General features: G+C 35.5%; 1 protein-coding gene across 14 annotated transcripts in view; it reads left to right on the forward strand.

Annotated features, from left to right (window-relative positions):
• Nucleotides 1–19,192, forward strand: part of RUFY3 (RUN and FYVE domain containing 3) — a 67,541-nt gene that overhangs the window by 35,405 nt on the left and 12,944 nt on the right. For all 14 annotated transcript variants that reach the window (XM_088791258.1, XM_088791259.1, XM_088791267.1 and 11 more), the window contains 11 exons: nucleotides 4,818–4,991; nucleotides 5,797–5,914; nucleotides 6,737–6,838; nucleotides 7,631–7,754; nucleotides 8,951–9,012; nucleotides 11,259–11,324; nucleotides 12,849–12,918; nucleotides 15,541–15,633; nucleotides 16,994–17,077; nucleotides 18,106–18,273; nucleotides 18,809–18,906. In XM_088791258.1, the coding sequence (XP_088647384.1) occupies nucleotides 4,818–4,991; nucleotides 5,797–5,914; nucleotides 6,737–6,838; nucleotides 7,631–7,754; nucleotides 8,951–9,012; nucleotides 11,259–11,324; nucleotides 12,849–12,918; nucleotides 15,541–15,633; nucleotides 16,994–17,077; nucleotides 18,106–18,273; nucleotides 18,809–18,906 (1,159 nt within the window). The remainder of the gene's footprint in view (nucleotides 1–4,817; nucleotides 4,992–5,796; nucleotides 5,915–6,736; nucleotides 6,839–7,630; nucleotides 7,755–8,950; nucleotides 9,013–11,258; nucleotides 11,325–12,848; nucleotides 12,919–15,540; nucleotides 15,634–16,993; nucleotides 17,078–18,105; nucleotides 18,274–18,808; nucleotides 18,907–19,192) is intronic.

The following is a 19,192-nucleotide window of genomic DNA, read 5'->3' on the forward strand; positions in this document are numbered from 1 at the left end:
TAGGCTTTGATCTTGCACCCTTCCAATCCATCTTCCATAAGGCTGTTAGAATACTTCTCTAAAATTCAAATCTGTGACATCACACCTCATATTAAGTCTTGACTGATGTTAAGGCAAAATCCTTAAACTAGGTCTTTAGCAATCTCTCCCTTATCTATTTCCCTTATCTTACCTCCCACCCTTACTCACATGTATCATAAACTTCTGGCATTTTTTGTGTTTATTTCCTTAGTATGCCGTGTTATTTCATACTTCTGTCCCTTTTACCCTAGCTCTGACTTCCATCCTACTCCCTTCACAGCTCTACTCCTCCTCCTTCTTTGCCTGACTAATTTTTTTTTTGGTCCTCTAAAATTAAACTTAAAAGTCTCATCCTCTGTTACCGAAATATAGTGATTTCTGTATACTCGTATTAATTTTGTACTTTGCTACTTCTATGAATTACTATATTTTTGCACAGATTTCAGTTTATTTTGTCTGACTTCTAGGTGTAAAATCAGCCTGTGTGAGAACAGTAATAGTTGATCTACTCTTTACAGTTTGTATATCTCCAATTTCTTTATCTTCTCTAATTGTATTGGTCTGCCACCCTCAGTACAGTGTTAAGTAATAGTCATGTTGATGGATATTTCTTCCTTAAAATGCTACAAGTGAATAACATATTTTATAAGTCAAAAAAAAAAAAAACCCTTATCGTCTGAGAGCTCTTATATACACATACCTGCCCCTTAAATGTAAAGGAAATAATTGGGGTCAAGGTCGGGTAGCTTTCTTCTATGCATATTCCCGTAAGTAGTCTCTTGTTTATACTTTTGTTAGTGTTCTTGTTGCTATATATTTTCAGGGCTTCTCAAACTTTTCCAAAGAAGTACATCAATGGCAGAGAAGATTTTATTGGATGAACAGCCTGCCTGATAGCCTACATTAATATCATGTCTACTGTCTTAGCCTTAAAGACATACATAGAATTTACATTCAATTCCATAGAATGGATATTAAATTTGATTTAATACAAAACCATTTCAATTTATTTGTCCTGGAATAAAACTAATCTTTGTCAAAGATGATAAATATCCTGAAATTCCGAGTGTTCTCTGGAAGCTGACCTGTTTTGTTTTCCAGACTTCTATATAACCCAAGTTTGATAAATTGTAAGCACTTTGATGTTAAGGACTAGGTCTTTTGTGTCTGGATTCCCAACATTAAATACAGTATTTAACACCTAGTAGATATTTAGTAGTAATTGAAAAAAAAAAAATGAATGAACAAAAGTTCAGTGTGGGAATAATAGTAGTTAATATTAGCATTGTGACAAATTTTAATTTTAATGATTTTTCTCAGAAGAAGTATGACTAACAACATTGTTAAACCCCTGCAGTTTTAAAAATCATTTTCTGGCCTATACTATATAACAAAATTTTATTTAACTTTTACAGTTAAAAGTATAAAATACACAGAAAAGATCACGTAAGTTTTAAGCTCAGTGAATTTTCACACACTCAACAATTTTACATAACTAATAACCACATCAAAACACAGAGCTTTACCAGTCCCTCAGGTCCCTCTGTGCTCTCATGTGGTCATTGCAGCCCTTTTTAACAGCATGTATTATGTTAGTTCCACAAAGTCATTTTATACTTGAATACAGGTTGAATACAAATTGATTGAATACAGAATTTCTTATTCTGTGACAAATTAAGTTAGATTTTAGTATTCATAACTAGTAGCCAGTATTACAAAATAGGAAAAAAGATATAATTAATTGTTTAGTACTAATCATTTGCAGTACTAGTTAGTTTCAGTAGTTTGATTTAGTACTAACCAGAAAATGTAAGTAAAATTATTTGTGATGCTCTTGTATATCATTCAACACAAAAATGTTGATAATATGCATTAAATAATCATTTTTAACTTATGCTTAATTAAGCAGTTAATAATGAACAGTAAATTCTTTTGAGCTTTTTTGTCTAATTGTCAAATTACCCTGATTTTTGTTTGATTTTTAAAAATTTGTTTACACAGGATGTGGAATACAGCATAGGGAATAGAGTCAGTGGAATTTTAACAGCTATATACCATGCCTGAGGGGTAGTACATTGGGGGAGAGGGGTTATCACTTTGTGAGGGGTGCAAATGTCTGACTATTACATTGTCTTGTACACCTGAAACTAATTTTTTTAAAAATTGTTTAGAGTAGTAGTTCTCAATGGGGAGGGAGCCTGATTTTGTCTCCCAGGGGACATTTAGCAAGATCTGGAAACATTTTTCGTTGTCATTATTGGAGGGCGCTCCTGACATCTAGTGGGTAAAGGCCTGGGTTCCTGCTAAACCTAAGTCACAAAACAGCTCCCCACAAAAAATTATCTGGCCTGAAATGTCAGTAGTGCCAAGGTTCAGAGTAATAGTTTCTAAAGAATGTGTTTGATGCAGGTTAGTTCAAATAGGTTATAGCACAATACTAATGGAGTCCAAGGTGTTAGGAATTCAGTTTCCCTAGGCACTTATTCTATCTTTCTGTAGTTGATGCACCCCAGACCCCAACCAGAAGTCCTGAGCATTTCTACTACTGATTACAAGAAGAACAAGATGAGAGGCGATATAGAAGAGCTGGTAAAAATCCATTACCACTTTTGGAAAAATGTCTTCAAGTGTGGTGGTATTTAGTACATACTCCAAATCCAGCTCTACTGACACTACCGGTTCTCACTAGGTTGGAATCAGGTTACATGGTTTGACTAGCAGCATTGTTTAATGTTGTTATTACTGTAGCTCCCTGAATTAATCAGGCTTGAGGCAGAGGGAATGGTTCCTTAGGGCAGCCAGTTATCCAACTTCAACCACATTTTCTTGCCATCTGTTGGGAGGCATTAAATGGAGACTCCAATAGCTCTCCGCAAACATTCATGCATACCCACACACCGCTGCCCTGCTCCTTTCTCCCAGTGATTATGGGAGGTCAGAAACTACCATAAATGCTAGTAACAAAATTGGAAATGAGTATCTGATGAAGTTGTTCTTCACAGCGATTTTCAGGGGGTAGTTTTTGGGTTTTGGTGGTTTTTAGTTTTGTTTTTTGTAGTTCTCTGTCCCCTGTGAGCTTATTCTAGTCTTAACAGGTTCACCTACCTTGAACAAAGAGAGCCACATTTGAGGCATGGGTCTAAAACATTGGCTGGTATGCAAGAAAAAATTAATGGTGATATAGACCAATATTGACTTTCATAGTAAAATATTCTCTGAAAATATTACCTCAGTGAATACTACATAAACAAAGATTTGTATACTTGAAACTGTAAATCTACAAGACCTTAAACTTAATGGAGAAGATTAGCTTAGAATTTGAGTATTTAATTCTCATTTAAATGCGAAAGCAGATATAAATGAAAACGTTGTATGAAGAAAATCACTTGGGGCAATTTGAATAAAATAATACCTGGCTTGTGTTATGGCTTGTTTGTATTACGGAACGTAGTTTTATTAGTACTTTTTAGTCTTCCTAAAAAGAGGTAAAATATTTCAGAGGTCTCCAGGCCTTTTTCAGTTTTTATAGAAATTTGACCTATTTGATGTTTGGGAAGATGTTCATATTATAGTGGAAAGACATTAACTTTCATGTCAGATCCGGGTCCAAATTCTGCCACTTACGAACTGTTTTGCCTTGGACCACTTACTGTTATGGGCCTGCTTTACTGCCCAAAAAGAAGGGACGATACTTAAATGATAGTCACAAGAAATAAATAAGATAATCGTGGAAAAGAATGGTCAGCAGGAGGGAAGGATAAACATTATTTGGAATCATTGATTCATCTGTAAGTGGATTATAGGGCTCATGAGCACAGGGTTTGGAGTTGGAGATACAGGATCTAGATTCTGGCTCTGTCACCTGTCACTGGCTAGGCCTAGGGGCCAGCTACTTTACTCTCTCAGTCTCATTTTCCTTCCTTGCAAATTGACAGTACGTATTGGTAACTGTCTCATAACCTGTTGTAAGATTGAGATTATAATTGTAAGAAGCAGCCCACAGTACCTGACACAGGGTACACACCAGTAAATGAAGGTAGTGGGTGTCTAGATTGTTCTGAATTCTGTCAGATAAAATATGGTACTTAGTCTCTTTCCTCAAATAGTTTCTCTGTCTGATTGATGAGAGCCACACACTCTATGCTAAGCCTTAACAAAGTGGGGAGTTGAAAAAAAAATTGGAGACTTGATTAAGTTCTAATACTGCATTATACTAATAATGTTAATTATTTTTTATTCATAGTGCTTAGTTTAAATAATAATGTTAATTACTATAAATACTAATACTGATAATGCAAATAGTATATATTTGGAACAAAGTTTAAGTACTTTATCCTGTTTTTCAACATTGGATTTATTTTTTAGAGCACTTCACAAACTGTAAGAGGATGAGGGGGGCAGGGCAAGGGTGGGAGCAGACTAGTGTGAAGGTTGTGCAATAGCAAGCTATTATGGGTGTCCAGGTTAGAGCGGTGGCACAAGCAGTGGTAAAAATATCAAAAGACTGTACTCAAAGCTTAAAATTTAATAAAATACATAATTTTTACTGTTTCATCAAGGATATTCCTAAGGGAAGCTGACATCTTTTTTTCCTGACAACAAGTATATGGCGGAGAAGATTACAAGTACTGGTATAGTTTAGGGCCACTGCCTTGATTCTTGCCAACACACCAACAGTCTTACCCACCGTTGCTTTTGCACCATCAATACAAATGTCAACACAGCGAAATTGTATTGAGTTTTAAAATGCACTATTTCCAGTAACCAGGCATCATCCTCTTCCCGTTTGGCTGCAGATCCTAACTATCTCATGGCTAACGAACGCATGAACCTGATGAACATGGCCAAGCTGAGTATCAAGGGCTTAATTGAATCCGCTCTGAACCTGGGGAGAACTCTAGATTCTGACTACGCACCTCTCCAGCAGTTCTTCGTGGTGATGGAGCACTGCCTGAAACATGGCTTGAAAGGTAGGCCATTGCCTCACTGCAAATGTGTGTTCAGCTGTTTCCTAACAATACATGCTCAAGAAAAGAAACATTCTTTGCAAAGCCAAAGAATAAGAGGCTAGAATGAATATTGGAATGTCCATTGGAATGTAATCTATATGGGTGCAGGGTTGTAGTTGACTTAAAGGACTTATAGGACTTAAACACAGATCATTAAATGCTGGAGCTGGACGGGCCATTACAAGTATCTAGTCCAATATGGCAGTTCTGTTTGACAGTTTGGAAATAAGCCTGGAATGGGGCATGACCTGTCCACGATCACACAGTGAGTTGGGGCAGAGTTAGTGCTAGAACTCAGATCTCCTGACTCCTGCTTCTGTGCTCTTCCCACTTAACCATAACTTTTGAGTGCCGGACTTGGTCTTGCTCTCCTTTGTTTCTTTTCCTTCTCCCTCTAGTATTTGATATCCTGTTTCTGGATTACATATTCTCTTCCACTGGACTGTTTCCTTCACTAATACCACACAGCTTTAAGTACTATATTGTTAGAATGTTTTGTTATCTTACTGGGCTAGTCCATAGATTCTTCATGAAGGAGGAAGGATTGAGTCTTGGGAAGTAGGGGATTTTTAATTTTCATAAAGTGCTATGTATTGTGAAAGCGTGAATAGTTTTAGAAATGCCTAATAATCTAGGATTTAGTTCCCTGAAAAGAGCATTGAATAGATGGGGGTGGGGTTTTTTATTTGTTTTTTCTGGGGGCGGGGGGAGGGGTATGTTCATGTTGTACAGATATGAAAATACTGCTTTGTTTTTATCTCCTTAGCTAAGAAAACTTTTCTTGGACAAAATAAATCCTTCTGGGGGCCTCTGGAACTGGTGGAAAAACTTGTTCCAGAAGCTGCAGAAATAACAGCAAGTGTTAAAGATCTTCCAGGACTTAAGTAAGTTTAAAGTTGAATTCTGTTTGTCAGGAAAAACATTCTTATTAACTGTCTCCCTGAAGAAAGCAGAGTAAGACCATTGACCATAATAATTGATTTCATAGCAATCCAAAACGCATACTGTTACAAATAAGCACTGTTATGAGAGGACTGGTGATGCATACATAGTATTAAGAGAAATATGCTCATGAAGTATAATTATTAATCTGAGAGAGGTTGTCTTTATGTTAAAATTTCAAACATTTCCTTATTTTTTTTTAATCACTTATGGAAATCAGTAAATTTCAAGAAGTTAGATCAAGGGAAATGGCATGCTGGACTTGATTTAAAAAAAAGAATGTGTTCAATAGAGTTTGAGAACCAAGAACAGTTGTCAAGTGAACCTCAGGAACTGACGCCCAGCACCTGTCTTAGAACTTGAAAAAGAGTAGTAATCACCTTCCCAAATTAGATTGGTTTAATTTTAATCAGATAAAGCTCTAAGTGGCCTATGTCCACATTGTCATTATTTGGGTACTTACATGATGCACACTAAATTGATGAGGATTTACTGATACTAATTGGTGGAACATTTTCAGTTGAACCTCCCAGAAGTCTTGCATTCATATTGTAGTCTCGTTTCATAATTAATTCTTGGCCAGAGCATTTGTCCCAAACACCCTCCGAGTCCCTCTGACCCACACAAAGTTCCTCACATAGGTGTGTGGTTGGAGAGGTTATGAGGAGCACCTCAGCGTGCAGATTCTGCTGGGGGATTATCCGCAACAGGAAGTGCATATGTCCCTCTGCTACTATTTGTTTGGTTTCTTGTGTTTTTTGTAGGACACCAGTCGGCAGAGGAAGAGCCTGGCTTCGATTGGCATTAATGCAAAAGAAACTTTCAGAATATATGAAAGCTTTGATCAATAAGAAGGAACTTCTCAGGTACAAACATCTTCTTGTTGAACTTTGTTCTTTACTTGCTCTGTTCTACATCATATGAGGTCAAATCATATAAATTAACCATTTTTGTAGATCAGAAGCAGTTTATTCATAATAATGTCACATAGTGCAACTGAAACCTTCTCCCACAACTCACACACACACACTCAAGAACAGGTGTTTTTATATTACATGTGTCTAGTCTATCACTATGGCATATATCTAGTCCTTTACAGGGCAGTTCAAAACTTAGCTCCTCCAGAAAACAGGAAAGGCTTTTGACACCTTAGCATGTACCCAGATTCAATAAGACAGGAAGTTGCCATGTAACATTAAATTCAAATATAACACACAAATTTTTTTTCCAGATGGATAATATATGTACAAATGGGAAAGGGAAAACAATAAAACTTAGAAGAAAACGTAATTTAGACAAAAATTTCTTAAACAGGATACAAAAAGTTCTGCCTATAAAGGAAAAAAAATGGATAAACTGATCTACATTAAAATGAAGAACGGTTCACAAATACAATATGTAGGAAAAGCATGAATACTCACTTCAGTGAAAATACCATTCTGATCATTTTTCTTTCAGCTGGACTGTTTATTATCTAGAGTCTTTTCATGTGCCTATCATCTAAATAAAGTATCCAAGCCTTTCTTTTTTTTTTACTTTTCCTCTATTATCATAGATGACTATTTAACCATGAGGCAAGTGTTTTTCTCCTTGTCATGATTACATCATTGATTCTTGGGGTTCATTACAATAGCTCATTCCATGGATTTCTCTTACAGCGAATTCTATGAACCAAATGCTCTCATGATGGAAGAAGAAGGAGCCATAATTTCTGGTCTTTTGGTGGGTCTGAATGTCATTGATGCCAATTTCTGTATGAAAGGCGAAGATTTGGACTCTCAGGTATGAGAAAGATGCTCAGTTACCAAGTGTATCACTCTTGAGTTCTGTTATCTCAGAAGTTGGATTGATATCATTATACCAACCAAATTAGGGGAAATTCTGTGAATGATAAATGGAATTTTCTTTAATTTTGATGTGAATATAAAAAAAAATTAGTTTGTTTTATGACTCATTTAAGCATTATAAGTGTTTTTCAAATTCTTATCTTGACTGTGTTCCCTGTTAAAAATATTTTACACAGGCTAAAATAAATACATAGGCTGAATACTAAAAGCCAGTATATTATGGTAGTTAAGAGTGAGGGCTCTAAAACACAACTGTTTCTTCGGTCATTCTGACTTCTTTAGTTTCTAGCTGAATGTATTTTGTAGTTACTTAGTTTCTTGATGCTTCAGCTTCCTTATCTGTAATGGGAGAATAAGAAAGACTATCTGTATCTATTTCATAGGGTTATTCTGAGGAATAAAGGAGTTAGTACATATAATGCACTTAGAACAGGATCTGGCACATTTTTTTTTTTTTTGCTTAGTCAAGCTGCTGCTTTCACTGTAACTATTTCTCACCCATTCTGTATGAAATACTATGATGAATTTCTGTTATGTTTTGCTCTGAGAACATAGAAAAGGAAATATGATATTTGGATGTAGATTTTATAAAAAAGAAATAAGCTGAGTGATAAAACAGCAATCTTGAAAAATTTTGACATGCATGAAAGAAAGTTTAGAAGAATAGATAGCAAAGTGTCAAGTGGTCATCTTCGAGTGGTTGCGATGCTAGGTGTTCTGTAGTAATGCCTTATGTTTACCTGTAGTTTCTGAAACTTCTATAAGAGCATGTGCATTGTTTTTGTAATTATAATTTTTAAGAGGTTATTTCCAAAAGTGAATAGGGGTTTAGTAGCAGAATACTTAATATAATCACAAGAGAAACTTTAAACCTTAAATTTATACTAAGTATTCTGTTGATTTTCTTAATCTTATCTAGTCTTCTAGTCCTATTGACTTAATCTTGATTATTTACTCACAACCCTTGTCAATTCTTGGTTATAATAAAATTAAAACATTAAAATTTCATCAAAAATGTCTAGTGATTGTCATGACTATATTAACTATTTTGAGTGCCTAGAAAGAGACATTACGTTATACCTTGGGAAAAGTATCTAATTTTACAATAAATTCTGAAAATTCTCTCTGTAGGTTGGAGTTATAGACTTTTCAATGTATCTGAAGGATGGGAACAGCAGTAAAGGTAGTGAAGGGTATGTACAAAGAAAATTAGTTTTCCTTTAATTTTTCTTGATAGTGTTTAAAGTTTACAACAGTACTGCTTTTTAACAGACTTGCTGAAAGAATTTTTGATAATACAGCTGTAATAGAGTCTTACCAAAACTGTCTGACTGTTGTGCCAGCTAAAACCTAAAGGCGGTTTTAGTTAAAGTGATTTCCTGCTCATGTGGTTCGGGGGCAAACAAAATTAAAATTTGTATAACAGGGACCCAATGCTCCATCTCTCCAAGTAGTGTTTGAAAACATGGTCTTCTTGACGAGAACGATTTCATTCTCGGTTTGAGGGAATTTGCATCATGGCGTTATGTAAAATGTTGATATTAGGGGGAGTATATGGAACTCTGCACTACTACTTTTAGAGCTCTTAAATTTAAAATTGTTTCAAAATCAAAAGTTTTTAAAGTATTTATATAGTACTTAGAAATTAGACATCAAAAACACACCTTATACCCTTTATAAATTTAGCAGCTGAAAGCATAATTATTCTGAAGTTTTTAATCTTGAACATTGAGCTAAGCTTATATTGCTTGTTCTTTAAGTAGTTGTGTTGTGGCCTTGATTTGTCTTCAATTGAAAAGTCTGTTTAACTTTTGTCTTCGTAGATGGTTCTAGAACTGAACTTCCCTTTTCCACACTTTTTCTCATGAAATAATAAGCACTTGATTTCTTTTTAAGTGTCAGGTGTAAAAAACAACATAATGATTAGATATTTATACCCCTCACAAAGTGATAACCCCAACAAGTATAGTACCCATCTGACATTGTACATAGCTATTACAATACCATTGACTATATTCTCTGTGTTGTACTTTACATCCCATGACTATATATACAGAAGGTGCCAAAATACACATTTTAAGAAAAGAAAAAAACTGTATTAAAATTGTAATATAATGAATGGCACTAGCATTCATTTGATTAATGCAGTCTTTTGAGCGAACATCATACTACACATTGCTATCGTAATTCAATTCAACTTCAGAAAGTAATACATAGATAACATCTCTTAAAATGTGTGCATTTTTTTGGCACCTCCGGTATATGTATATATATTTTAAATTATAGTTGACATTCAATATTATTTTATGTTACTGCATTTTGCCATGCATAATGTGCACTTTTTTGCCCAAATTTGTGAGGGCAAAAACAAGGATGCACACTATGCATGGGTAGTATTCATTCCACTTCCCTGAAAGTTAGGGCCAAAAACATGGGTGCACGTTATACACGGCAAAATACAGTAGTTTCAGGTGTACAGTGCAGTGGTTAGGTGGTTAGGCATTTACATAATGTATGAAGTGATCCCCTCAATAGTTCCCATCTGACACAGTTTTTACAACATTATTGCCTATATTCTCCATGCTGTATTTCACATCCTGGTGACTAATTTGCAACTACCAATTTATATGTCGTAGTCCGTTCCCCTTTCTCACCCATCCCCCCAACCCTGCTCCCATCTAGCAACCATCAGTTTGTTCGCTGTATCGATGAATCTGTTTCTGTTTTGTTTATTCGTTTATTCTGTTCTTTAGATTCCACATATAAGTGAGATCACATTGTCTTTCTCAGTCTGATTTATTTCACTTAGCATAATAGCCTCTAAGTCCATTCATGTTGTCGCAAATGGTAAGGATTCCTTTTTTTTATGGCAGAGTAATACTATTTTGGCTGTTTCCTTATTTTGGCTGTTGTGAATAGCACTGCACTAAGCATTGGAGTACAATAAACACTTGATCTTTGTGAAGTCTTATACCATTCTCTCTGAAACCCAAATGACATGCAAAGGCAAAGATATAGCCTTTGAGACTATTATTACACCAGAACAAACTTAATACCCATGACAAATTGGAAATAGTCATTATAAATAATACTAGCATAACTACAAAATCTATCAATTGTGAGAAGAAAATGTTTAGTCTTTAAATGCCTCTGATAGATTATAATGTTATACCTATAACCTAAGTTAATGAGGTGTGTAAGCTATAAGAAGGACTTTTTTAATGAGTTGTTTTTTTGGTTTGTTTTTGTTCTCATTTTTAAGCTTCCAAGTATTTCTTGCTGATATGTTAAGGGGGTTATCCATCAAGTCTGTCTTCTGATTTATTGTATCTGTACCACATTTTTTTTCTGTTATGAAAAGATTAGGGGGTGGGAAGTCTTGATCTTCCTAATGTTACTTATTTTATTTCCTTTTTCTCTCCTCACTCCCCACCCCCAGAGATGGCCAGATTACTGCAATTCTGGACCAGAAAAACTATGTGGAAGAACTCAACAGACATCTGAAGTAAAGAATGAATAAACATTATTACTTTACTAGGGGTTTTGTTGCAGGGGAAGGGAAGGGTAAACTGATGAGCAGTGAAGATAAATTCAGACAATACTCAACAAATTATGTAGAATTCCTGCTTACAAGGCAACAAATTAGGCAATGGTAAAATGGCATTTAACTGTTTTGGTGACCTTTAGTGAAAAGCAGTATAAGATTAGTATGTAATTATACCTCTAGTGATTAAAAAAATACATTCAGTTGAGAATTTTTAAATATGTGGCATACAGTAAGTTCCTCACTTAACGACCTAAATAGGTTCTTCGACTTTAAGTGAAACGACATATAATGGACCAATTTTAGCATACACTAATTGATGTAAATGAGAATTAGAGTTAAGTTCCTGTGGCATCTCAGGAACATTATAATGAAATAATGTTGAACAAAACGACGTTATTCAAGGATCTGCTGTATACAGATGAAATTAGTGGCCCTGTTGGTTCAGTAGATTCAGCCACATATTCAGGACTAAGCTTGTGTAAAGCATTACAGCCTTAGTACCTTTAGATTAATCATATCTCGTTGGTCCCTTGCATTTCTCATTTATACATTGGATTGATAGTACTAATTTACCCATTCCTCACTATCACTACCATTAATTTACCAAGTATTTTGTAGAACTGTCCAGAATATTAAACAGTCTCCTCTCCTGAGGAGAGCGATCCAAAATTTATTGGTATTCTCAAGTACATTGATGTTCTAAAGACTGTCAAATAATTCAAAAGAAATAATATATCCATTATTATCTTGTTTATAATTCTCTTATGGGAGATAATCATTTTAATTTAAATAAGGTGATTATACCAATATCAATTTAAAATGTAGTCTTAATTCCAACTAGAAAATTCAAGAACAATTTAAATACATTTTCTCTTGGGACCAAGAACTAATAATGACTGCAGTGAACTATGGAGATGTTAGTCAAGCAAAGATATGGTTACCGTTGACAATGGAACATAAACATGACACTGTTATTTACTCTTTTAATGCCTCAGTTTCATTCCTTTTTTTTTTTTTTTGAGAATGTTTATAAGAATTTGAGCCAAACTGACGAAATAGGTCAGGGTAAAAGATCTCAAGTGCTCCCCTCAGTTTCTTTATCTGTAGATAAGGATCCTTAATGCATAGGTTGTTGAAAGGAGTAAATGAAATAATGCCAAATAAAATCATTTAGAAGAGTGCTTGGTGTATGGCAAGCCCTTACTTCATGTAGCCTGTTACTATTGTATAGATAAACCTTAAACTTTACTGTATATTTGCTCTTTTATTTCACTCAACAAATGCTTATTAAATACATACTTCAGTGCCAATGATGTACAGTTAAGACACATAGCATCTTGTAAGCTGTCTTAGAGCTTGCAAGTCTATCAAAAATTGTGGACATTGTAGTGAATGGTTAGTGTGATGGGTGTTTAAAAGGAAAGTACAGGATATTGTTCTGTTTCTCAAAAGAGACCATTATGTGTTTTCTTCTCTTGATAGTGCTACTGTAAACAACCTTCAGGCAAAAGTGGATGCGTTAGAAAAATCCAACACTAAACTGACTGAGGAAGTAAGTGTTCTGGAAATTCTTTGATTGACTTAAAGAATTAGTAATGGGTATTAGTGGAAAATAATTTCGCTGGCAGCTTGAAAATACAGGACTTGACTTTTCAGGTAATACTTACTAAAGGGTGTAACTCCTTGTTCTAAGGAAGAATGGCCAGCTGTCTTATCTCAGGGTTTATCCAGATGGATTAGTAAGGCCTAGAACCCATGCTGATCAAATATCTTGCTTTCTGTTGTGTGAATGTTTTATCTGGGCTAGCCTAGAGTTAATGTTTAGCATGTAGCATGATGTTCATCACTTATTCTTCCAACAAACATTTTAGGTACTACTTATATGCTAGAGCTGGACAAAGATTTGTATGTGCCAGGAATTGATTTATGTGTGCCAGATCGGGAAGCTCCCCACCTTCAGGGGCCTTATGTTCTCCTTGGGGTGGTGGGTAGATGAGATAAAGCACACTGGTCAGAAGACCAGTCATCGCTGCGTACATGACATGCCAGCTTATGTGTCATGTGCTGCTGAGCAAGTAAGTCACTTGACCTCCAAAGGCCCAGTTCCCTTGCTGGCAAATGAGTGTTTATACTTCCTCTTTTCAGCCCTTACTCTGAAGATTAGATAAGAATATTTATGTGAAAACTCTTAGAAAAGTCCCTAAAATAAGAAGAGAAAAAGAACTTCATGTTTCACTTCTGATTAATATATTTTTCCTAATCTATTAAAGGCTAAGTTACATATATATTTTTTTCTTCAATGGCATTAGATGTTTCTATAAAAAACCTTAAATAAAATTTTCCAGGTAGCAAAGACTTTATCTTCTCTTTGTAACTATTTTGTTACATATGGTGGGATAAATTTGGTTTAAGTTAAAGCACTAGGCAGTCAATGCTGTTTAATCATTTCTTCAGAATAAACATTTTCATTATTATAACTTTAAAATTCCTTCCTTATTACTCAGCTCTGTGGGCTTCATTTTTGGATGTAGATTCTTAAATTATATGAAAACTTTGTGGATATGACCCTTTTTGATCCCACAGGCTTTTGAAATATTCTGCACGGAATATGTTCTGTGATTCTGCTACTATTATACTGAGGCAGTGTGACATAGCAATTAATCATGTTCTGTAGAGCTAGACTACTTGAGTTCATGTCCTAGTTCTGGCTTTCTTGCTTGCTTTCTAATCCTGGGCCAATTATTTAAGCCTCTATTCCTTGGTTTACTTATCTGTAAAATGGGGATGATAAAACAATAAGATTTTTGTGTAAATTAAGTGTTCAATACATAATGGCCCAGACCAGTGCCTAACACATCGCAGGCACTCAATCAACATAGTTGTTAATTTATTCCCTCCATCACAAGACTTGTCCTCCTGGCCTAGATTTATTTCACTAATGCTATTTATTCATTCATTGACTTATTTATTTTACCAGTAAGACCTATTTTCTTAAAACATTGAACTTTTAGAAATAGGTAAGCATTGTGTGTAGGCTTTATACAGAGCAGCTAAGGCTAATTGAGGCCTGCCTTTTCTCATTTCCATTTATTTTGGATTTAAGAGGACCAGTTTAAAAAGAAAAAACAAAACAGACCTTTTCTCCTCCTGATTTCTGAACCAATATAAAAGAGAAGAATTAAGCAGATGAAGATATATAAATATCCACTTTATTTTTGGTAAAGCTGATTTAGAAAGCCTACTTGGATCTGCAGTCATTGTTTCCTAACACTTTCCCTGATGCTAAGATCTCGGAAGAAGCTGTCTACAGATGCACGCGGATCACAAGAGCAGACCCACTTGCCCAGAGTTACTTCTTTACACGTTATTAGACCCATGGAGCAGAGAGAGAAATGGGCTTCCAGACTGCCTCCAGAAAGCATGCTTGAGCCTAGCTCCACATTAGAACAGGAACCAAGCAGAACCTACACCCAATGATGGTTTAGAGATACTAGAAAGGAATCCTAGCCCTGCTGAGAGGAGCCCACTCAGTTCCTTTCCCAAACTCTCTTATGCACCTTCACATGCTTTGTGGGGGATAGAGGTCAGTAGGCACAGAGCAGGAAAAGGTGTTTCCACATTACTTTTCCCTCCTGTGGAATGGGTATATAAGCATTCTCCCTTAGCAATATTCTGCTAACAACATTTCATACCTTTTTAGGTGCTGAAACGAAAACTCTCTTCAGTGCTTAATGTGGGCACCTGTTAGAGTGAGAACTTAGAAGAGTTCATTTCTTTACCCTTTTAAAAATCACCTATATAGTCTTATGAAGGGTTCGTAAGATGGGTCCCAAGGCATGAGGTGACCTCTTAAACATTTTAGAAATAGGTATTGTAACTAAATATAATTATAAAAGTTATCCACGAAGACACCCTTGAGGTAAATGATCTTAACATTTTGGTACTGAAAAAAAGTTTACATAAAAAGCAGCAAAAGGAGATAATTTTTATCTAACCTATTTTCAAAATATTTCTTCTAAGTTCCCTATAAGGACATTTTTAGGAGGTTATAGATAGCTTTCTTTCCTTTTAAGAATATCTAATCTTGAAAATTATGTCCTAGCAGATCATGAATTATCTTACCCTGTGTTAGTAAATGAAAGAGCAAAGATTATTTTTCTAATTTTATCAATAGCTTGCAGTCGCAAACAACAGGATTATTACCTTGCAAGAAGAAATGGAACGAGTTAAAGAGGAAAGCTCCTACATGTTGGAATCCAATCGGAAGGTAAATCGTACAGGATTTATAAAACACTCCTAGAGAGCGTGTCATTGTGTAGCAGTGAGGGGAGCCTCTAGAGGACTATGTGGAAGCAGCAAGTGTTCGCACGTGTCACATACTGTTTTTACTGAGACCCCATGCAAAACTGAGTGCACAGTGAAGGTTATGGGAGTGTGGTGCCCCGTCTACAGATGCTTCTTGGCTTCAGTGCCATCTACATGTGTTCAGAGACTTCAAGAAAAGATCTACTTCAGTTTCTTGTTTTTATGTACTAATGATTTGTATTGTATTTAAGTGTTATATTACACATACCATTATTTTAGATCATGTCGCTGTTTTGTAAGAAGTGTTTCTCTGCTACCACTGGGAAATAGTTACTCTTATCAGCAGTTTTCTAGATAACTTAATCCCTTAAAGTCCCAAACTTTTTATATATTTCTAAACAGATGTTTTACAAACCTTTTATGTATTACACAATTCTAAGCCTTCTTAAGTAGAGGATATAATTTAACACATTTAGCCCTTTATGATGACTGAAGATCATAATTATAAACATTGGCAATTCTGTACTAAATTATAATGGTGCTACTTTACGGGGCTATTGAAATTGATAGAGCTTCTAGCATCTATACTTAAATATTCCCAGATGGCTGTGGGTTTGGGTTTTTTGGGGTCTTGGTGTGTTTTTTTTGGGGGGGGCTTTTGGGGTTTTTTTTGTTTGTTTTTGCCTTTTATGATTTCACTGGCATTTTTTACTCTTACTGCTGTCAGTATTTCTATCTCTAGAAAGGTTGCCCCATTCCCTTTTATCCTCATGCTTCTAACCCACTGTGTGACTTAAGAATCCAAATATCTGGTTATTAAAAATTGTCCCTGAAGACTAAGTAAGGCTCTGAGTGAAGACTAAAGTAGTTTTCTATGAGTGACATGTTTGACTTTGATGCAAGGACTTTGTAAAAACAACTGTGACCAACAATTTTCTGATGACCTTATTTTTAGCAGTGATCTCTGAATAGTTGTAGACACCAGATGTGAGATCTCTGAAATAGGTCTCATTTGAGTCTTTGGCCCAAATCATAATTGACAATGAATGCTATTTTGTTTTTAGAAGCTGATTTTTAAGACTTCTACCATTTGGTTTGGTCAACTATCTTAGGACCTTAAACAAAATGGCAGGAAATTTCCAAAACTTCAGCTTAAGAATTTTTAATTTGCTAAACCTCTTTAATTTCTTTGTTGTGTTCATTCATTGTTATACCTGGTTAGGTATGATCATTTTTCCTTAATAAATAGCAGTGCTGGTGTCAGGTAACTGTATAGATTCTTGTGGTCTTTAAGTATGTACTATTTTATTTATCTTTTCAAGGGTCCTAAGCAAGACAGAACTTCAGAAGGGCAAGCACTAAATGAAGCAAGAAAGCATTTAAAGGAGGAGACACAATTACGACTGGTAAACTTTGCTTATAGTCTGATAGTGCAGGAGCGCGTCAAAATTAGTACACCTGATTTGTACTAAAAATTATCACAAACCAATAGTGTGTAGAACAGAATTTCAGGTTTTCTGAGAAAACAGTATCATTTTAACATCCTTGAAATAATTATCATTTTCCTCTTGTGTTTGTGAAGTGCATCTCAAAATACTTTCCATTAGGAAGGTCCTACAAATAATACTTGTTAGTGTTTTAAGAAGCAGTCTGACTCATTTTCTGTTATGCTAACTGTATTCAGAGGAGTGCCTCAGTTAAGTGGCACGTGATAAAAATCTTACACAAAATTTTCCACATCTTTGTATCACAATAAGATAAATGTTTGTTTAAAAAGGAAAGAAAAAAAAAAAAACAGGAAAGAAACCAAGAAAGTAGGGAAGGTCCTAGGTGTGCCGTGGACGTAGCCTGAATGCAGCAGAACCTCAGGTCTTTGTATCTTTCATCATCCAAATAGTGTTGCAGTAATAATAGTGAAACAAAAAGGGGTTTCATGTGAAATGAACATAAAAATTCAGTTAGCCATGTTGACCATTCTCAGTAATTGAGCTGTTACCCTGGAGACCCAAAGTATCTTTTAGGTTCCTTGGGCTCCCAAATATGCCAACAATGTTCAAATTGAAGAGAATTTCAACTGCTTCATTTTGTATTGGCTCCTGTAACACTTTACATATATATTTCTATAATAGGACATGACATCAACTGTCTGTCACAATAGCTAATGAAGTGCCTTATGTGTGTGCATATTTTAGACATATTAAGTAGCACTATCTTTGGCCTACGAAATTTTTCAGATTTTTAAATTATTGTGTAAATGTTATAATTATTCTAATTATTCTTGTTGTTAATGCATCTGCATTGAATGATAGCTTATAGATATTTTGTCAGAATATTCAGACCTGAGATTTTGGTCTAACTTTTCCTGTGGAATTTTATAGTTTGTGCTTAGGTGAGGAACAAGCGAGTAAGCAATTTTATTTACCTTTGGGGGCAGGATGTTGAAAAAGAACTGGAGATCCAGATCAGCATGAGACAGGAGATGGAGATGGCTATGAAGATGCTGGAGAAGGATGTCTGTGAGAAGCAGGACGCCCTGGTGTGTCTGCGGCAGCAGCTGGATGACCTCAGGGCTCTCAAGCATGAACTTGCCTTTAAGCTACAGGTAGGAAACAGGAGGAAGAGGCTCGCGGCTCTAAAACCCCAGGGCTTCCCTGTGCCCCTCTTTTCTCTAGAGTCACACTTTAAATACAAGAGGAAAGAGTCAACCTCATTTGGAGGCTTGCCACCAATAAGCCACTTTAGGAATCACAGGGTCCTCTGTTGCTATTCTGGAAAGCCGTGGCCATTTTTCAGATTGTAATGGGAAAAGGGGGTCCCTTCTATCCTATAAGTTAATTTCTACTCTCTAGCCTAACCTGCCAGCTGAGCTTGCTGTATCTCCCATTAGCTTTTCTACTGGAATATGATACATGAATGAACTTTGATGTTGATCTTTGTGACAAAGCCGCCTATAACAATACTAACTTTAAACATTCCTTTTTGTTGTTTTTTTTCCACTTGAGAATTAACTGATGTACAAATATATGAGCATTTCTATTTCTCTATTTCCCACTTACCATTAGGTTCAAAAGGCATGTGTCATTTATTTCAGGATTTTATGTTATATATACATCATCCATAATTCTTTTTCATAACAGAGTTCAGACTTAGGAATAAAACAGAAAAGTGAACTAAACAGTCGCTTGGAAGAGAAGACTAATCAGATGGCTGCTACCATTAAACAACTCGAACAAAGGTAAAGTGCCATTTCTTTAGTGAAACACTTGGGTGCTTTGGTGCTGGATATGCAGAGCAGGTGCTATATGCGTTTGGGAAACAGAAAGTACATGAAACTCTCCCATCCTAACCTCAGGCATGCGGGTAGGGAGAAAGCCGGTAAAAGTTTGTGTCTTCTAAGATGTTAAACGTTTTTAAGAAACAGCAGCTTTTCGTGACTGTTTTGAACAGCACAGCTCTAACTCTCTCACTTCATCCCATTTCAGTGTCATGTGTTAGGGAGGGGTACTTAACAAGTATGAAAG

This window comes from Rhinolophus sinicus, chromosome 1 (assembly GCF_057876585.1).
Source record: "Rhinolophus sinicus isolate RSI-liver-muscle chromosome 1, RSI-T2T, whole genome shotgun sequence".
In the NCBI taxonomy this organism is placed as follows: domain Eukaryota; kingdom Metazoa; phylum Chordata; class Mammalia; order Chiroptera; family Rhinolophidae; genus Rhinolophus; species Rhinolophus sinicus.